Source organism: Hypomesus nipponensis, chromosome 3 (assembly GCF_054491055.1).
Source record: "Hypomesus nipponensis isolate SF chromosome 3, ASM5449105v1, whole genome shotgun sequence".
Lineage (NCBI taxonomy): Eukaryota > Metazoa > Chordata > Actinopteri > Osmeriformes > Osmeridae > Hypomesus > Hypomesus nipponensis.
In genome coordinates, this window is record NC_140363.1 from 6,013,599 (window position 1) to 6,033,870 (window position 20,272).

The 20,272-nt window shown below is 53.0% G+C and overlaps 2 protein-coding genes across 4 annotated transcripts in view; one reads left to right on the forward strand and one right to left on the reverse strand.

Annotated features, from left to right (window-relative positions):
* slc4a11 (solute carrier family 4 member 11) overlaps nt 1-10,407 on the reverse strand; it is a 41,871-nt gene extending 31,464 nt beyond the window's left edge. Inside the window, exon 1 of one of the 2 annotated variants that reach the window (XM_084673596.1) lies at nt 10,241-10,407. In XM_084673596.1, coding sequence (XP_084529722.1) covers nt 10,241-10,307 — 67 coding nt within the window. In that variant the 5' untranslated portion in view covers nt 10,308-10,407. Of the gene's footprint in view, nt 1-4,365; nt 4,466-10,240 lie in introns of those variants that run through there. The other variant, XM_084673605.1, reaches the window with a different exon arrangement.
* A 1,834-nt stretch (nt 10,408-12,241) lies between these two features.
* ky (kyphoscoliosis peptidase) lies at nt 12,242-17,678 on the forward strand. 2 transcript variants are annotated; one of them, XM_084675361.1, is made up of 7 exons: nt 12,242-12,342; nt 12,469-13,067; nt 13,692-13,806; nt 14,471-14,588; nt 15,478-15,669; nt 15,902-16,092; nt 16,186-17,678. In XM_084675361.1, exons 2-7 carry the CDS (start codon nt 12,489-12,491, stop codon nt 17,547-17,549), a joined length of 2,559 nt encoding a protein of 852 aa, XP_084531487.1. In that variant the 5' UTR covers nt 12,242-12,342; nt 12,469-12,488; the 3' UTR covers nt 17,550-17,678. The 2 variants fall into 2 exon arrangements, with proteins under 2 accessions (XP_084531487.1, XP_084531486.1); XM_084675360.1 differs by having other exon boundaries at nt 12,253-12,342; nt 13,692-13,842.
* Nucleotides 17,679-20,272: the final 2,594 nt, after the last annotated feature.

The window sequence follows — 20,272 nt, forward strand, 5'->3', positions numbered from 1 at the left end:
GTTCACACGCTCTCGCGCCACACCTTGGATTTCTCACGCTGAGAAGACAATGCCAACCAAGTAGTCCTGCTAACGTTGTAAACAGTAATGGGCGAGGAGTGAAGCAACATAGACGTGCAAACACCCGTGACAGCTCGTCGGGGGGGGGGGGCAATATTTTGGTTGGCCCCACCAAAAGGTTTTTTGCAAGGTTGGCAGCCCTGGTTTGTGTCCTGATGTAAACTGACTGGACTCTCTCCTAAATACTCTGTCACAGCAAAGACCAGTCAAACCAATATGCTAACATTCTAACCAGAGACACCAACACGCTAACATGCTAACTAGTCACACCAACATACAAGCCAGTCACACCCGCATGCTCACTATTCAGTCACACCAGCAGGTTAACCAACCACACCAACATTTTAACCAACCACATCATCATGCTATTATGCTAACCCGTCACACCAGCACGATATCCAGTCACACCAGAATGCTAGCATGCTAACCAGTAACACCAACATTCTAACGAGTCACACCAGCATGCAATCAACCCAATCATAGCAGCATGTTTTTTTTCTAGTTTTGTAGCATGTGAGCCAGAGGGTCTCTCAGCATCCCTGGACAGGAGCTGTGTCATCATCTGTGGGACTGGGCTTTGATTAGAACTCAGCTGTGCAATCGGCGAGAGAAGGACAGGGGGAGTTCAGTCTGAGTGGTGGTGGGTATGTGTCTGAGGAGGATTGCTGTGAGTGTGTATGGGTCAGTGGTGATTTGTCTGTGTGTGTGTGTGTGTGTGTGTGTGGCGAGGGGGGGGGAGAGGGGGGGGGGGGGGCTTGTCGTGACTGCGGAAGGTTTCCCTCAGAGCCAGTCTGGAAGACAGCATAAAGGGGGGGGGGGGTGTTCACTGGGAGGGGGGGGGGGGGGCAGCCCTGTTCAGCCTCGTTGGGGGGCCTTTTCTAGCACATTCTCCCCCTCCGTCCCTTTCTCTGTCACTACCTTCTCTGTCGCCTTCTAGCAACCCCCCCCCCTCTCTCTCTCTGTCTCTCTCTCTGTCTCTCTCCACAACCAGAACATCTCCCGCTACAGAATAGCTGCTCCCATTTCAGAGCTGGGGTTAGGTTTAGGGTTAGGGGGGGGGGGATTCCTGCTAATTGTTTGCACATTCTCCTTTTCCTCCGGCTCCATTAAAGCCAGCCGGCCATCTCCCTTTCAAGTTGCTGCTCTACACAGCAGGTTCAACCCAGACCTCCAGCCCAGACCTCCAGCCCAGACCTCCAGCCCAGACCTCCAGCCCAGACCTCCAGCCCAGACCTCCAGCCCAGACCTCCAGCCCAGACCTCCAGCCCAGACCTCCAGCCCAGACCTCCAGCCCAGACCTCCAGCACAGACCTCCAGCACAGACCTCCAGCACAGACCTCCAGCACAGACCTCCAGCCCAGACCTCCAGCACAGACCTCCAGCACAGACCTCCAGCACAGACCTCCAGCACAGACTCACAGAATGACAGCCAAGACTTAAGCAGGAGTGTGTGTGTGTAATGTGCTGAGGAAGCAGGACAGAACATGCCAGTGTGTGAATGAAAGTCTGTTGTGTGTGTGTGTGTGTGTGTATGTGGTGGGGTATGTGTGTGTTGGTGTGTGTGTGTATATATATAAGTCAGGTGTGTGAGTGTGTATGTGTGCAGTGTGTGTGTGTGTGTGTCAGTGTGTGCATGAGAGAAAGAGGTCAAACAGAGAGAGAAGCAGAGAGAAAGATGGTTGAGTGATATCACATTGATATTTCTGCTCAAGCACATAGAAAGGGCAGCCTGGCAGTCAGGGGGTTTGTGTTCCATCTGTGTGTGCGTGCGTGCGTGTGTGTGTGGTGCAGTTAAGGTCGCAGAAGATCAGGCTAACTGACCCATTACAGAAGGCTCTCCCTGTCTCTATCTCCATCTTTCATTCTCCCAGTCCCCATCCCACTCTCCCTCTAACTTCCCCTCTCCTTCTCCCCGCTTCCCCCTCTCTCTCTCTCTCTTTCTCCCTCTCCCTCCATCCAGCAGAAGAAGCCTTCATTACGGGTGGTGTATAGGGGGGTTGTAATGAACTATAATTACACTGTGTACAGTGGACTACTCTGTCACTTCATATAATAAGCCTGGATAGACCACCAACACTGTGTGTGTGTGTGTGTGTGTGTGTGTGGACATGCATATGTCACCTCATGTGATTAAAGCCTGCAGGCTGGTCACACAGTCATTACAGTTCTCAGACAGGACGTAACACAGGACAGCTAACACACACAACATCTCATTCTTAATTATGCTTTTGAAGGGTCTGCTGGTCCTTTCCCTTAAAAAAAAATAAAAAAAAAAGAGTTCAAATATGATATTGTAAATATCCTAACTGGATTATCCTAATAGAAGTGTTTCCGAGGCTGGGATCGCCCCATTTAGATCCACATGATCTGAATGCTGTAAAAGTCAGCAGCAGCAATTAGCCCTGTCTTCTGCTGAGAACAGCAGCTATTTATACATATACATCTGGGCTCATACACAACAAGGAAGTGCAGAATTGGAGTCGTAAAAGACCAAATTCTGTCAGTTAAATATCTATTTTCATATCGGCTGCATCCGACGCACATTGAGCTAATAAGAGGTTTCACGGAGGAGGTTGTAAACAGAGAGGACGTCCCTTGTTACAGGAGACGGCTGAATATCATTGAATCATCTTGTTATTCAGTTATTTAGAGTCTTAGCATGTTAAGGGGAGACTGTTCCTGGTGCCCAGTGAAGCTAGACCAAGCATCTCTACCCTTCCTGGTGCCCAGTGAAGCTACACCAAGCATCTCTACCCTTCTTGGTGCCCAGTGAAGCTACACCAAGCATCTCTACCCTTCCTGGTGCCCAGTGTGTGCAGACATACTCCATGAAGCCTCCATGTCTTTGCGTCTTCTGCGTTTCATATTTCACAATTGTTCCGTGTGTGCATAGAATAAACCCTATCTGTATGTGGGCTAATAAGATGTGTGTGTGTGTGTGTTAATTTTGTGCGCGATTGTGAGTACAAGCGTGTGTGTTTGGGGGCGTGCATGCACACGTGTATGTCAGTGCATGTATGTTGTGTGTGTGTGTGTGTGTGCACACACAGTGTGTGTGTCCAGATGGCTGTATTCAGAGCCTAAAGCTCCTTTGCTCTGCTGCCAGCGGTGAATACTGATCACAAGACACTTCCACATCACACTACCACACACACACACACACACACACACACCTTGACCTCCACTCCTACAACATGACCTTAGACACACACACGCACACACTCCAACCCAGTACTGTACAATGTTCACACACAAAACCGATCCACGTATTCGTGGACACACACACACACACACACACAATGAACGCAGAAACAGAGTGACAGAGAGGAGGCAGCTTCATCACACCTCCTAACCAGCTCTGTCCTCCCAGAGGACCACCACACACACACACACACACACTCTGCAGGCTGCCACACACACACACACACACACACACACACACACACACACACACACACACACACACACACACACACACACACACACACACACACACACACACACACACACACACACACACACACACACACACACACACACACACACACACACACACACACACACACACACACACACACACACACACACACACACACACACACAGCAGGCTGCCACACACACACACACACACACACACACACACAGACGTCCAATCATCACACATACCCTCACATACATATCAGCTCGCTCTCACACACACACACACACACACACAGAGAGGAAAGTGCACCTTTAAAGAAAAAGATTTAAAAAAGGAAAAAGCGAAATGCATTCTTGTCCGACAGGTATCTCAAGGTGGATCTGAGATATGCTGGTTCTTAACGCTCTGCTTTTTGACAAAGATTAACAACGCAAGGGGCATTCATGTCGCATACCAGAAATAAACAAAAATCTCTCTCAGACCCAGAAACATCTGCCTGTCTCTGAGACACAGGCTGCTACAATAGTAACAACACAACCATAATGAAAAACAGAATTTTAGACAAAACTGAAGCATAACGTGTTCAGTAATTTAGAAGGATTAAACACACACGGACATTACTACGCAGACACACACTACTACACACACACACACACAGAGACATGACTACACACACACACAGCCAGAACCTCGCGCAAACAACGGGTCTTTGAGCGTGGAGGTGGCCGGGGTGTTTTTCTCAAGCTTGCTCAGGTTTCAAGAGCAGGGAACCCCTCTCTGCCTACCTCTCTGCCTGCCTGCCTCTCTCTCTCTCTCTCTCTCTCTCTCTCTCTCTCTCCTGCTCTACCTCACGTTTGGGCTGCTCAGCCCAGGGCTGGACTCACCAGAAGGCACGAAATGAAGAACTTTGTTGTCTTCCATAGTTGAGTGAGAGGCTGGTCCCCCCAGTCAGCCCATCCTGTATCCTGCTCGGGCGAGAGTGTGATCCCCTCTGCTCCTTCTGTTTCCCTCGCAGCCACATGCAGTGACTCAGCCCGCTCCGCCTGCCTCCTCACTACCTCGCCGCTGGGTCCTAGTGCCTGCGCAGCTCCACAACGGCATGGCAGACCTGTTGATGAGACACACCTCCCCCCCCGCCCCCCCCCCACGCCCTGTGTCTCAACAACACCAGCATGGCTCCCTGCCTCTCCTCAGTCTCCCTGCCTCGCCTCAGAATCCCTGCCTCGCCTCAGAATCCCTGCCTCGCCTCAGAATCCCTGCCTCGCCTCAGAATCCCTGCCTCGCCTCAGAATCCCTGCCTCGCCTCAGAATCCCTGCCTCTCCTCAGTCTGTCGGATGGAACGGGACAGATAGGAAGCAGTACAGAAAGACAGTTCTGTGTGTCTCCGTGTGTCCATCCATATCTCTGCATGTCTCTCTCTGTGTGTGTCTCTCCATCTCTCACAACAAGACCATGCGGTCAACCACATGGTCTTGTATAGAAACAGCCCGGTGAGGTGGACCCTGTCCTGCTAGCCAGTTGAGGCAGACTCCACAGACGGGGACAGAGACAAAGAGTGCATGGTTGTGTGTGCCAACATGTATACTTCCTCATGATCAAGTCACGCTTAGTTATGCAGATGGGCACATGATATGACCCCCAACGACACTGTTGATCTAACCCCAGGGAGAAATCAAACAGTGTTCAACGACAGTAACGTGCATGATAAATGCGAGTCCCAGCCTCCAACTGGCGAACAGAGCCTCAGGCTGGCTGGGACTGGCTGTGCTCTGCGTGTCACACACACGCCACGGGACCCCAGCTCGAGTCAACATCTCCAGGCAGCTCCCAGCCTGGCTGGTGCACATGGCCGTGTCCTCCAGCTCAACACAACGTTTCATTGAAACCCAATGCAATAAGTCCGACCAAACGCTTCCAAGTGTAGGAATAGAACTGGAACCATCCGGTGGGGAATTGGAACGAGTCGAATATCTGCCGATTAGTTGCGCGATCAGAGTGGGTTCCTCTGCAGGGTGGTCCTACTGAGGTGAGGCGTTCAGGTGGACCCTGTGGGGATGTGGCTCTCAGACGGAGGTGAGGCGTTCAGGTGGACCCTGTGGGGATGTGGCTCTCAGACGGAGGTGAGGCGTTCAGGTGGACCCTGTGGGGATGTGGCTCTCAGACGGAGGTGAGGCGTTCAGGTGGACCCTGTGTGGATGTGGCTCTCAGACGGAGGTGAGGCGTTCAGGTGGACCCTGTGGGGATGTGGCTCTCAGACGGAGGTGAGGCGTTCAGGTGGACCCTGTGGGGATGTGGCTCTCAGACGGAGGTGAGGCGTTCAGGTGGACCCTGTGGGGATGTGGCTCTCAGACGGAGGTGAGGCGTTCAGGTGGACCCTGTGGGGATGTGGCTCTCAGACGGAGGTGAGGCGTTCAGGTGGACCCTGTGGGGATGTGGCTCTCAGACGGAGGTGAGGCGTTCAGGTGGACCCTGTGGGGATGTGGCTCTCAGACGGAGGTGAGGCGTTCAGGTGGACCCTGTGGGGATGTGGCTCTCAGACGGAGGTGAGGCGTTCAGGTGGACCCTGTGGGGATGTGGCTCTCAGACGGAGGTGAGGCGTTCAGGTGGACCCTGTGGGGATGTGGCTCTCAGAGGGAGGAGAAGAGCACAGCTGGACCTCATGAAGCAACACCAGAAGCTGAGGATCACAGGACCCATCTGCCTGATTCCCTCTAGAGAAGGTGTTAGATTCACAGGACCTGCATACTGGGGGTTGAGGTAGGATAAGCACAAGAAAAACTCTGGGTGAACAATCAGGAACATGTCAGCGGAACATGACAAAGGTATCAGGAGAACATGTTACTATAGTACCCAACAGAAGAACATGTTACTGTGGTACAAGTAGAACGTGTAACTATGGTACAAGTAGAACATGTTACTATGGTACAAGTAGAACGCGTTACTATGGTACAGGCAGAACAAGTGCAACAGACGTCATCGCACTAGTTTATGTGCTAGTTTACATCCTTGAGGAGTAAACTAGCACATAAACTAAACTCAGCCAATTCAGATCGGCTACACTCACCGCCCCTAAACTGACTCCACACCACAGTTATCCCAGTGGTTGGCTGCTAACCTGCCCCCCCCCCCCCCATGGGTTTGAACTCAGCACCTCCAACTCCTCAAGAACAACCACCACCAGCTACAGCAACGAAAAGCTAGCGAGTCGCTGGCGCAGGTGGTCTCTGTATACATACCTGAGGAGCGAGTTTAGCCTACGGTATTCACATAGGCCACACATGTTATGTTATCCCTCCGATGTGGCCTTAAACTCCAGTGGACGCCCCTAGATATAAGCCACCCATTCCCTATATGTGCAGACTTTTGAATGATTATGGGTTTTAGAAATGACCTTTGTAATAATGAGGCATTTAATGGTAAAATTAGTAATCTGTGCATTTTTTATACTGTATATTTTGCAATTTATGTTATTTTAAATTGTGGGTTAATTAGTATTTACTGTTTTATTGTAACAGTAAAATAATTCAGAGTTCTTCACTGACAAACGTCTTTAAGAACCTGTATTAAGGCTGTAAAGTAAATAAAGAAAAAAAGAAGGAGAAAAAAAAAAGGGACAGTTATTTAAGAGGCGTCAAACTCTATTTAACTAACCGACATGAGGAGGGCCTGAGAGCTTGCCCTGGGCTGACTGTCTCGCTGGTGTGTGATCCAGCTCGGGCTCTGAGTCCTAAATACACACTGCAGGGCCCAGCCTCCAGCCTCCACCCCCACCTTGGCCTCCACCCCACCCCCCACTCCAGCCTCCGGGGGCTCAGTCAACATGTTAACAGAGCGGGCTAACGCAGCCTCCCTGCAGCTAGGGCTGAGCACCTAGTTAAAAAATATAGCTTAACGAGGGCATGCATTTAATAATGCTTCTTTTAATGGAATAAGAACCTGGCATCAGATCTGGTGTAACAAATACCTGAGCTAATGTGGGGTGCAGGAATGCAGGGTTGTTGAGGAGCTCAGGTGCAGACTGTTGTTTATGTTGTGGTGGAAGGTAGTAAAGTCCAGTAGATGGGGGGGGGGGGGTTGGGGGGGGCTGTTAGGACCAGGGGGAAGGGGGGGAGGGGCTGCAGAACCTGAACGGTAAATATTAACATTGTTAGAACCGTACTAACACCGCGGTTCATGACACTTATTTAGATACTCTCTGCCATGGTTTTATCCTCCTAATGGGCCAGCTCTCAGCCCGGATGAATAGCTTCGCTGCTCTCACCTTCTCTCAGCTTAATGAGGAGTGTGGAGCCTTTCAACAGACCTAAAGCTCTAATCCCTGCTTCCCCGAGGCGTCAGCTACCCTCCCTAATATCCTCTCTCCAGATAGATGGTTATACAGCACAGCACTGGTGCACAGACCTCCTACAATAGAGACATACTAACAGTAGAATCCCACAAGACCTCCAACAGTAGAAACACACAAACACAACCGCCTACAGCAGAGGGCCTGTCCTGAGTAGCCCGGTCCAGGCCCCGGGAGATCCCAGGCTGCACACCAGGCTCCTAACAACGCTCTCGTGTTATGTCTCTTAGGTTATGGTGAATTTTGCCATTAGGAGTAGGCACTATGTACTATGCACTATTAGACAGACGCTAAATAAAAAAAATCTCCCCAAAATTTCCCCTCTACTGTGTGACAACATTTGAAAATGTTGTGCCTGATCTGCCATTAACAGCAGGGTGTGATGACGGGATCTGACACTGCCCTCTGGTGGTCAAACACAGCACGAGGCAGTGCCAGTGGCAGTCTTGATAGCACAGCAGCACACAAGAACACCCAGTAGGACAGGACTGAGAATCAGCCACGCCCCACTGTACAGAGCAGGCGGGGCGGGGCGTCGGGTGGGAGGTGTGTTGGGGGGGTGGAGGTAGTATGTGTGTGTGAGGGAGGGTTGGGGTGGCGTAGCAGGGCAGTGTGTGGCGGCTGTGTGTGTGTGTGTGTTGGTGTTTGGAGGTGGTGTGTGCATACCCTACCCCTACCCTACTCACAGCCCAGCCCCCTGCCCGCCCGGTCCCCCCTAGTCCCCAGGCCCCCACAGGAAATGTTTGTTGTCTTTGTGTTTCCACCCCAGTCCTGCTGACAGTGACTCTCCGAGAGACACGCTGAGTGAACCTGCCCTCCTCTTGCCCCTCTCCTACACCTCACAGCCCCTTAACCCACCCGGACGCTCAGCGAAACTGCCCACGGATCAACATCCTTCTGCAGCGGAGCTCCCCGGGGGAGGCTACCCTCACCCTGGGGGGGGCCGCCGTGTGACCTCCCTTCTCAAAAAAGGCGCTGCGTTGTCTTGTGCCTGGACAGGAAGTGGAAAGACAGCAGAGAGGAAGGGACTTCCTGTTAGGGAGCGGCCTGCTCCCAGGCATTGTCTATTTGATGGCGCCTGAGAGAGACGAGGACATCAGAGGGGTACCTACTGGGCATGCTCCACCCAGAACACGAGCCTTCAGACGGGAATGTTGGCATGAACCCGGCTCTCTGGACTTCACTACTTCCACGACAGCCTGACGTGCTGTACAACGCCCCTGCTCTGGATGGTCACTGCTTAACTGCAAGCTGGAGGTTCACGTACTCATCATGTGTTCCACATAGCCCTGGTCACCCCCACTGGCGTAACCAGCCGTCTGAATGGTGGTAACCAGGGAGACAGGCGTGTGGATAGTGACCATCGAGACAGGCGTGTAGGTAGTAACTAGGGAGACAGATGCGTGGGTAGTGACCAAGGAGACAGGCATGCGGGTAGTAACTAGGGAGACAGATGCGTGGGTAGTAACCAAAGAGACAGGCGTGTGGGTAGTGACCAAGGAGACAGACGCGTGGGTAGTGACCATGGAGACAGGCATGCGGGTAGTAACTAGGGAGACAGATGCGTGGGTAGTAACCAAAGAGACAGACGTGTGGGTAGTAACCATGGAGACAGGCATGCGGGTAGTAACCAGGGAGACAGATGCGTGGGTAGTAACCAAAGAGACAGGCGTGTGGGTAGTGACCAAGGAGACAGGCATGCGGGTAGTAACCAGGGAGACAAACGCGTGGGTAGTGACCATGGAGACAGGCATGCGGGTAGTAACCAGGGAGACAGATGCGTGGGTAGGAAGCAGACACTCTATATCTTGAGCTCACCCTGTCCTGCAGATTAGACTACACAGTTCTGGGAATGGGAATGAAAACAAAGACAAGGAGCTGGTCCACTCGAGGCCAAGGTCCTCCTGTGGAGAGATGACTGGACAAAACGGCACCACCGCTCAAAGCTACCAAACACTTCTGTCTGGTCATGGGACAAGATCCTTCCAAACATCCAGTCAGCCAGAGCACTTCTCAACTTGTTGCACATACATAGTCTGACTTGAACATCCCTTTGGACACTTGGGTGATATACCTCAATGTTGATAAGCTAGATAGATCCCATAGTCACACTTCCACCTGCCACCTAATTCTGCCGAGTTGTACCTGCTCTAATAGCACATATCTGGTGAATAGTAGCTTCTCTGCGCCTGGCTGAGTACAAGGATGAGGAGAGGAGGGTTCAGTGACGTAGCCTACAGTTGGTCAAATGTAAAGGCAACACAAACAAACGCACACACTTCTAACAATTTTTTGGATAAAACGTTAATATAACGCTGACAAAACATAAAGCCCGATATTGTTGTGCCATAATAATATGATTATTCACATGGGCTATCGATTAATACGACCCCAAACAGTAGCCAAATCTTACCCTCAGCAAATCGATTGAATGTCAATCCCATCAACCGAATATTTCCATCGTCCTTAGCAGTTTTCATTTTGTCCTTTTTCTTTTAAACTTCTACAGGTTTTGCAATTACGTGTTTCTCCTCAAAACAGAACAGCTGACTTAACTTTAACAGGTTTGCTGACACCCAAGTTTTCTGTGACCCGCAGGTGCTAATGACAGCACGCGTTCACCAAGTGCTTATAAAACAATAGCACCTCCCACAACCAATCACGGAGTTTTTCCTCTCTGCGAGAGTGAGCGCGACCTCGTCTTCTTATGATCGTTCATTGTCCGCAGATTGTCCAGCGAAAAGACGTCATAGGAAATTATTAGGGAATCTACTCACTGAGAATATGTGTCTGTTCTGTTGGTGAATCCGCAGCATAGTGATGCTCTGAGATCATTATCCTCATCCGAGCGCTCGTGCAGGTTGGGATACAAACTATCATTACTTGCCTGCACTGCACGCGCCTATAGAGTTATTTATTTAATTCATTTGTTGATAGATGACAGAACACCTCTGCACTAATGAGTACTAGCGGACAGAACCCGGTCCTATCTGATAGAACCATTTGTGGTTCTAGTCAGTCAGCACTTCAGGGGGGTGAAGAGCATCCCAGAACGTCAGGATCACATCTGGAACCTTCTTTTTGGAGCATTCTATTGTTACAAATGGTTTTATGACACTTATTTCCAGTTTATGTTTCATCTTAATTTGATTTGACCATTGATTTCCTCACAGGGCACTCGTTTTAATAGGTTGACTATCTTCACGGCCATAACATCATAAACAGACACTGGTTCCAAGAATCCCAAGGTTAATGCCCTGCTTTTTAACCCTTCTGTCTTTCTGTTGTTGAGCGGTGAACTGCTTTGTGGTGTGTTGCACAGGGGGTCTCCCAGGGAGGAGGGCAGGGGTCCGGAACTGACAGACAGATATGCAAGAGGTCCCCAGAACATGAGAATAACCTTTGATATGTCTCAAACATTTATGAATCTTGGATTGAAAGGTTTGAAAACTAAGTCATTTTCTTTGTTCCGTGTTAAACAGCAGTGTCCAGAAGGATTAATAAATGTGAAGATGCTGGGTGCCCTGGTGGCTCACAGGGGAGTCAGATGGCTGAGCGGTTAGGGAATCAGGCTAGTAATCAGAAGGTTGCCGGTTCAATTTCCAGCTGTGCAAAAAATATGTTGTGTCCTTGGGCAAGGTACTTCACCCTACTTGCCTCGGGGGAATGTCCCTGTACCCACTGTAAGTCGCACTTGATAAGAGTGTCTGCTAAATGACTACATGTAATGTAATGTAAGAGCCCATCACGAAGAGTAAGTCCCTCCACAGGGACCTGGATTTGATTCCAGCCCGGGGCCATTTCCTGCATGTCCTCCATTCACTCTCCTATCTCTGTATCCAACTGGCCATAAATAAAGCTAAACAGGTGGGACTCCAGTCCACTTTTTCCGATACTCCTAAACAGGCTCTTACACAACAAAAGGCTTTCAAAGCATAGTCTGCATTTAGGACACTGAGTTCGTGACCCAGACGTCGTCAGAACCAGAACCAGGGTCCTCAGCTCTTCTGGAGCCCAGAACGTGTGGTCACATGGTTCACACTGAGAGTCTGATGTACCTGTTGGAATGGACTCATGGTTCCTCGACACTTCACCTTGAACAACCGCCTCAGAACCCTTCACACCTTCCCCTCATACACGCTCCAGTCACATACACGCATGCATACTTGAACGTTTAAACACACTCACATGCTATAAACACACACGCACATACTATAAACACACACTCACTGCCACACACACTCGTGCAGACGCAAATACACACACTCTCACACATACGCCCCCTACTCCCGATGGAGCTTGTTCTATTGGCTGCTCTAGAACACTTTGGTGTATTTTTAGGCCTGTTATTCCTGGGCCAGTGCTGGCAGGTCCGAGGTGGGATATAAAGGCTGTTCTCTACCAGAGAGGTCCCACACACACTCAGACCAGCTCGCTAGAGGGGTCCCACACACACTCAGACCAGCTCGATAGAGGGGACACACACACTCAGGAAGACCTGAGCACCCGATGAAGGTAGGTCAATCCTGAAGGATCCTGATCGTTTCTGAAGGACTGTCTGCAGGGCTGTACAACGGACCCTAACTCTGTCATAAATGTAGTCCGGCGATGAGACTGTAATCTGTGTTATGTATGTGTCAGGTTGCCATGACTACGCAGTGATGTCAGAGGTCATCATTCAGAAGTTCTCCTTCCCCTTCTCCTGCTCCTCACACCCCTGCCAGCCAGAGGCCACACCCACCAAGAGCCCCGGTCGTCCAACGGTCCCGTCCACCCAGAGCCCCTCTCTTGAGGAGAGACTGAAGCACAGGTCCCTTCTGGACCCAGCACAGCTGTCCCAACCCAGAACAACTGGAGGACTCCAGAATGGGACTCCAGACGGGTCCGAGGCTGCCCCTGCAGAGGGTGGGCCGCCCCCTCCCATTAGCCAAGTGCCCCAGCTGGTCCCTCGAGGCAGCTCCCCCAGACCAGGGGTGCTGGAGCCGCAGGCTGAGGGAGCGGAGGACCAGCGGCCGGCAGCCAAGAGACAGCTGTCCTCGGAGAGCAGCGCCAGGACCGTGGGCGTGCTGAAGAAGACAGCCCTGAAGAAGGCTGGTGAGGCTAGACCGGGGCCTCCGCCCGGGGCCAGAGGCCTGCAGGGCCCGGAGGGGGGCATCTGCAGGGGGCGACGCAAGGACCTGGGCCCCAGCACAGGGGCGTTCCTCAGGGTGGACGCGCACGCCTTCCAGGCAGGAATGGAGGTAGGGACTCACCGTGCCTCGCTCTTCTTCTGGTCATGTAACTGAGCCCTCCCACGCGGGCACGGCGGCGCAGGGTCTCCGTGATAATAAGCGTCTATCTTTAGACGGCCTGTCTCTCCTTGGGGAAGTCTCCTTTGTTTAGGCTTGCCCACTGCAGGGGCGTGGCCATGGAAGAAAACGGAGCTCAGACAATAGCATCAAACCGCAGCGTGTTTGTTTGGAATGATTTCAGTCAACAATGAAAGCTGTGCTGTTAATGAAATGTATCGTTATTTTGTTTGGATGTATATGATTGTGTTTGGGGATGTGTGCGGGTCTGTGTGGGCATTGCAGTTTGTGGGAGCAGTGCAAGGGCAGGATATCTCCCTCACTCTGCAACCAAAAGCAGCAGTGTGGAGTCGACAAAGTGCCCTTGAACAGACAGAGACCCAGAGTCCCTGCCCCAGCACACACACCCTGCCCCAACACACACCCTGCCCCAGCACACACACCTTGCCCTAACACACACCCTGCCCTCGCATGCTGGAAGATTGCTGAACGTTGCTCAACATGTTCACTGTGTGTTCCTGTTTAGATATGACACACATATGTGTGTGTGTGTGCGTGTCTGCGTGTGTGTTGCAGCTGAAGGAGCAGTGTGTGTGTTCCGTGGCCACAATTGCTCGAAGCATCACCCAGGGAGGCTGGGGGGAGCTGGAGAGATTGCGTGCCATCTGGGTCTGGCTGTGCCACAACATCGGTCAGCATCTCCAGCAGAACTCCACTCATCTGAGCAGTAAACACAATGATCACACTGCAGCCCGTACCCGAGCCCACATCACTGCTATTACACTTGACAGAACATGGCATGTCTGCCAACATCATCATTAATGTGAATTCATTTGAATAAGTTAACCACGGACTGCTGTTTTATATTTGGTTCTGCATGTGATTCATTTGGAGGGCAGATGCGACTGTCTGTGATGTCTCTCTCTGTGGCGTCTCTCTCTGTGGGGTCTCTCTCTGTAGGTCGCGTTTGGGCATCTTTATTAAAAAGATATATTTTTGGTCTTTTCTCACTTCATTGGATAGAGACAGTTGGAGATAGACAGGAAATGTCTGGGAGAGAAAAGGAGACACAGAAATGGCAGAAAAGGGCTGAGCCCGAATTGAACCCTGGCCACTGCACGTGGGCCTCAGCCCATATGGTACCTGCCCTGCCCAGTGAGCTACCAGGGCGATCCTCTTTGGCATCTCTTTTTTGGGTATCTCTCTGTGGGACATCTCTCTCCGCGGCATCTCTATCTCTGTGGAGCATGTTTGTCTGTGGGGTGTCTGTGTGGGGTATCTCTCTGTGGCGTACATCTGAAGGGTCTCTCTTTGTGTGGCGTCTCTCTCCCTCTCTCTCTCTCTGTGGGGTTCAGAGTACGACCTGAGTGGCTACCTGGGTCAGACGGAGAAGCTGTGCTCCCCGGAGGAGGTGGTGGCAGCCGGCCGGGCCGTGTGTGGCGGCTACGCCAGCCTCTGCCTGGCTCTGTGCAGGTCAGCACCGCCCCAAACCCTGGTCCTGTCCACTACCCCAAACCCTGGTCCTGTCCACTACCCCAAACCCTGGTCCTGTCCACTACCCCAAACCCTGGTCCTGTCCACTACCCCAAACCCTGGTCCTGTCCACTACCCCTAACCCTGGCCCTGTACACTACCCCAAACCCTGGTCCTGTACACTACCCCAAACCCTGGCCCTGTATATTACCACAAACCCTGGTCCTGTACACTACCCCAAACCCTGGCCCTGTACACTACTCCAAGCCCTGGTCCTGTACATAGCCCTAACCCTGGCCCTGTACACTAGCCTTAACCCTGGTCCTGTACACTATCCCTAACCCTGTATATTACCCCTAACCCTGGCTCTGTATATTACCCCTAACCCTGGTGCTGTACACTAACCCTAACCCTGTATATTACCCCTAACCCTGGTCCTGTACACTACCCCAAACCCTGGTCCTGTACACTATCCCTAACCCTGTATATTAACCCTAATCCTGGCCCTGTATATTACCCCTAACCCTGGTCCTGTACACTAACCCTAACCCTGTATATTACCCCTAACCCTGGTCCTGTACACTACGCCAAACCCTGGTCCTGTACACTATCCCTAACCCTGTATATTACCCCTAATCCTGGCCCTGTATATTACCCCTAACCCTGGCCCTGTATATTACCCCTAACCCTGGTCCTGTACACTAACCCTAACCCTGTATATTACCCCTAACCCTGGTCCTGTACACTACCCCAAACCCTGGTCCTGTACACTATCCCTAACCCTGTATATTACCCCTAATCCTGGCCCTGTATATTACCCCTAACCCTGGCCCTGTATATTAGCCCTAACCCTGGTCCTGTACACTTACCCTAACCCTGCTGTGTGCAGGGAGGTGGGTGTGCAGTGCCAGCAGGTGCCAGGCTTCAGTAAGGGCATCGGTTACCAGCAGGGCCGCAGCCTGCGAGGGACACGCTCCGACCACATGTGGAACGCCGTGCAGCTGGGGGGGCGCTGGTTCCTGCTGGACGCATGCTGGGGGGCCGGCCGCGTCGACATGGCGACCAAGACCTTCATCAAGAGGTGGGGGGGGGGGTCTATATGACTGTAGTGTAACAGGATGAAGGGGTTTATCCGGAGGGACGGGAACATTCCAGGAGACACTCCTGAACTCAGCCCACTTGGACGCTGAACCGAACTACTTCGGATCCTTGATCTGCTTTCCTTTCCAGCAGCGCCATTTGAATGTCACATTGGACAAAAGCTTGTGCTAAATGAGCAACTGTGTCAATGTGTTTGCCCCCCCCCGCCCCAGGATGGATGATTTCTACTTCCTGACGGAGCCCGAGGACTTCATCGGCTCCCACTTCCCCGACGAGCAACGCTGGCAGCTGCTGGACGTCCCCCTCGCCCTGGAGGACTTTGAGAGGAGCGTCTTCAGGACCTCCCGCTTCTACACCCTGGGCCTCAGTCTGACCCAGCCCCGGCACGCCCTCATCCTCACGGGTGAGAGAGCCCTCCAGACGCTGGGCTACCCGGCTGTGTTTCCCGTGCTGTGTTCTCCTAGCTGACGGCGCCTGTGTCTGCCTGCTCCCACAGAGGAGGGCGAGGCCTGGGTGAGCGTGGGCTCCAAACGGCCCGTGAGCTTCACCTACGAGGTGGCTCCGGTGGGCGGCCGGGACGAGGGCGCAGCGGGGCCGCGGCAGGCTGCAGGGGAGGCCCCTGAGGAGGCCAGCTGGGGCCTGCTGACGGTGACCCCCCGGGGGATGAAGCTGCACCTTCTGCCCCCTGCCAGCGGCACGTACGGGGTGAAGCTCTTTGCCCGGCCCGCCGACGACGCAGACGCCCCCTTCCTCTGGGTGTGCTCCTTCACCCTGCGGTGCCCCGTGGCCAGGGCCCGCGAGGAGATCCCAGACAACCCCTTCCTGTCCTGGGGCCTGCAGCCCTCCGCTGGGGCTCTGGGGGTGGAGGCCTGCAGCCAGGGCAGCCAGGTGGCTGAGGTGGAGGAGGGGCGCCTGGAGCTGGTGTTGCAGACCTCCAGGCCCCTCATGCTGCTGTGGGAGCTGGCACACCCCGGGCTGGAGCCGGCGCTGAGCCGACGCTGCCTGGCCGCCCAGGTGGAGCCCCAGCGCCTCACCTGCCACCTGCTCTGCCCTCGCACCGGCTTCTACCGCCTCTCCTTGTTCCTGCGCGACTACGAGAAGACGGACGGGGAGTTCCAGAACGCCGGCAACTTCCTGCTGCACTGCGCCCGCGGCGCGGTCGGCCTTGACGAGCTGTTTCCCCCGAGCCTGTCGTCCTGCTGCGGGCCGGGCACGCGCACGCTGGCAGCTGGCCTCTCCAGGTTCAGCCACGCGGGGGCGCTGGTGAGCACACAGCAAGGGAAGTGCAACCTCACCTTCCACACCCAGGGCGATCTGGAGCTGCACGCCACCCTGAGCCGAGAGGAGAGCCCGCCCCCGGCCACGGCCCCGCCGCTGAGCCGCCATCTCCTCTGCACCTACACAGACAGCAAGGTGACGCTGAGCGCCAGCCTGCCCCGCCCCGGGGTCTACCGGCTGGGGCTGTACGCCAGGGACGGCCCTGAAGGAGACTTCCGCCCCCTGTGTGACTTTGTCCTGAAGAACGGCAGCCAGCAGCCCGGCCCACCCTTCCCCTGTGTGTACGCCGCCTGGAGGAGGGGCTGCGTGCTCCTGGAGCCGCGGTCCGGACGGCTGCAGGAGGCCCCTGGGTCCTGGGTCCGCTTCAGGGTGAAGGTGCCCGGGGCGCGGCGGGTGGCCGTGCTGGGGGGGGAAGGCCCGGCGGAGCTGAGGCAGAACAGGAGCCGGGTGTGGGAGGGGGAGGCGCTCGCGGGGAGCGGCCAATCGCAGCTCAGGCTGGTCGCCGTCACAGGGGAATCGGCGGACATGGCAGTCCTGTTGACCTTCGACCTCCAGCAGCAGCAGCAGAAGGAGGAAGGATGAGAAGGGGGCTGGACGACAGGAGACGCTCACGCGCTCTCGTGGCATCATGTATCGTGTCTGTGGTTCGGAAAGAATTGGGGGCGGTTTTCAAATGTTTTTTTCAATAAACGTCCAAACGTGTGAAGTTGACTGGTGTGAAAGCCTGGCCTCTGTCCACAGTCCTTCAGACCAAAGTGTGTCCAGTAGGTTGAGCAGCGCGGGTTTGCACCCTGCAGCGCTGCAGAGGGATGAAGCTGGACGGTGACTGAGCGCTAGAAGCAGGAGGAGGTGTTTACACGCTGCTGTCATAACAGCACCGAAATAGCCCCAGCTTGCTTACACATACACACAACAATAGAGGGGTGGGGAGGGCCTACACAGACAGAAGGACCACATGTGTGGGGGGGGGGGTGGTGTGAGGTACAGTGGGGAGTATTGGAGGTGCAGGGGGGGGGTGCAGAAGGGGGTATGGGAGGTGCAGGGGGGGGTATGGGAGGTGGAGTATGGGAGGTGCAGGAGGGGGGGGGGGGTATGGGGGTCAAGGGCAGCTGTATAGGGCCAGAGGAGCGAGGCAAGGAAGGGTGGGGTGTTTCTTTTGCTGGGCACAGATACAATAAGAAGCACACACACACACACACACACACACACAGAGACACACACAGGGTAGCGTCAGGAAAGGGATGTCTACAATGTCTGTGGAGACTGAAGTAGATTCCAGACATTCCCCCTGCTCTATTTCAGTCTCTCTCCTCCCTGGCCTAGTGTGGACTGAGCACCAAACTAGAAATGCAGGAATCTGTGTCTGTGAAAGTCTCCGGCTTGATTATCTCGAGAGCCGGGCACTGTTTGAAATGGAAATTTGCCAGCTGTATTGCTCAGGACCCAAGGACACGCAATGTCTGAAATTAATATCCGCGTTTGCAACCATGTTGAGCCGCACTAAGTGATGGAGCCTTGGGTCTCATGGGAACTGCACTTGTGCTCATAACTTCGACAGACTAATGCAGGGACACACTCCTACATACTCACAGCTTCCAGTGGAATCCAGCTACTCTAGTCTCCACCTCCCTCCTCTCAGTTCTCCTACCTCTGACAGGAGTCTGACATAATCGGTCACATTAGCTACAGGCCGATGACAGGTGTGTGACATCAGTCACATTAGCCACAGGCCGATGACAGGTGTGTGACATCAGTCACATTAGCCACAAGCCAATGACAGGTGTGTGACATCAGTCACATTAGCTACAAGCCAATGACAGGAGTGTGACATCATCATTTAGCTACAGGCCGATGACAGGTGTGTGACATCAGTCACATTAGCCACAAGCCAATGACAGGTGTGTGACATCAGTCACATTAGCCACAAGCCAATGACAGGAGTGTGACATCATCATTTAGCTACAGGCCGATGACAGGTGTGTGACATCATCATTTAGCTACAGGCCCCATCTGCACCTTCACAAAATGATGACTCAAACACAAAGAATGATTAAACATATAAATATTTAATGTATTACTTGGTGCAATAAATACAACAGTTAGGTTATAAAAGCCTCAGTCACAGGAGAAAACTAAAGTTACAGTCGATTTGTGCAAATGCAATTCAATTTCACCCACATTTTGTGAACCCTTGCGAAAATAAGGAATACAATTATATTTTGGCACTTGTTTAGTTCACAGAATTCTTTCATCTTTTCTTGTCAGTTGTCAGAAAATATTAATAAAAAACTCTATACTGAACTAAATTGGGACCAAACAATTCCTTTAGTTGTCACAAATGGGCTGGAGGCCAGACTAAACAAGTCCTTAAGGTTGGACACAGGCCTGACGACCGTCTAACGTCCACGCCCCACATCATGACAGGCCTCTCTGTGGAGGCTGGCTGGACGACTCTCTCCTCCTCTAGAGGGTCCTCCCAGAACCACAGGCATGTTGACCTTACCTACACACCGAGGTGGTACTCTCTCTGTCTGGGAGAAACAGGGAAACCTTCCTTTAAACACCTCCAGGACGGAACTATCAAACGCCCCCTTATGCGCGAGGTAACAATCAGGTACAGATCCGTTTCCAATATAGGTCTCCATAAACAAACAACACAATGAATCCGTTTTCATCAAAAAAGTGCATACATTCCAAATCTGTCCCTTTTTGAACATTGGAACTCATTTTCAAAACTATCAAAAAGAACGGAACAAATTTGGTCATTTGAGCATCACATATTAACCCTTAGAATGTTAATTCTAAACACCAAACTTTGTTTTTGTCCTATAACTTCAGCTATAGAAGCACCAGCCACACAGTAAAGACTAGGAAGGTCTCTGGGTGGCCAGAGCGTTGAGTAAGCAGTACTGGGGAGAACCTCTAGAGGGCGTCCAGGGCCCCACTGAGAAATCGGCGGGGGTTCCCTAAACCAAACAAGCCTGTCCCCCTTATCTCTGACCCCTGGCTCTAGGTCAGGGCGAACCCCACTACAGTACCCAACAGCCCCAGAAGCCAAAGGACCCACGGCAGACGTGGTGTCCCAGACAGTTTGTCTCGTTAATCCCTGAATCGTGGACAGCCCCCGAGTGGTCTCCCCCGGGCCAGGAGAGCCTAGCGCACCTCCCCACCTCTGTGACAAAACACTTGTGCTCACAGAACAATTCCATGGGTTCCTTTCACCAACACTGATCCAGGATAGTTCCTGGGCCCCCAGCCCACTCTGCTGAGGGCGGGGGGCCCGAGGCCAGCCCTCCCCTCAGCCC

Coding starts and splice junctions, on each gene's coding strand:
- ky (XM_084675360.1), top strand. CDS start 12,489: ATGTCAGAGGTCATCATTCAGAAGTTCTCCTTCCCCTTCTCCTGCTCC. Junction 13,843..14,470: donor GAACTCCACTCATCTGAGCA/GTAAACACAATG, acceptor TGTGGGGTTCAG/AGTACGACCTGAGTGGCTAC. Junction 14,589..15,477: donor CTCTGCCTGGCTCTGTGCAG/GTCAGCACCGCC, acceptor TGCTGTGTGCAG/GGAGGTGGGTGTGCAGTGCC.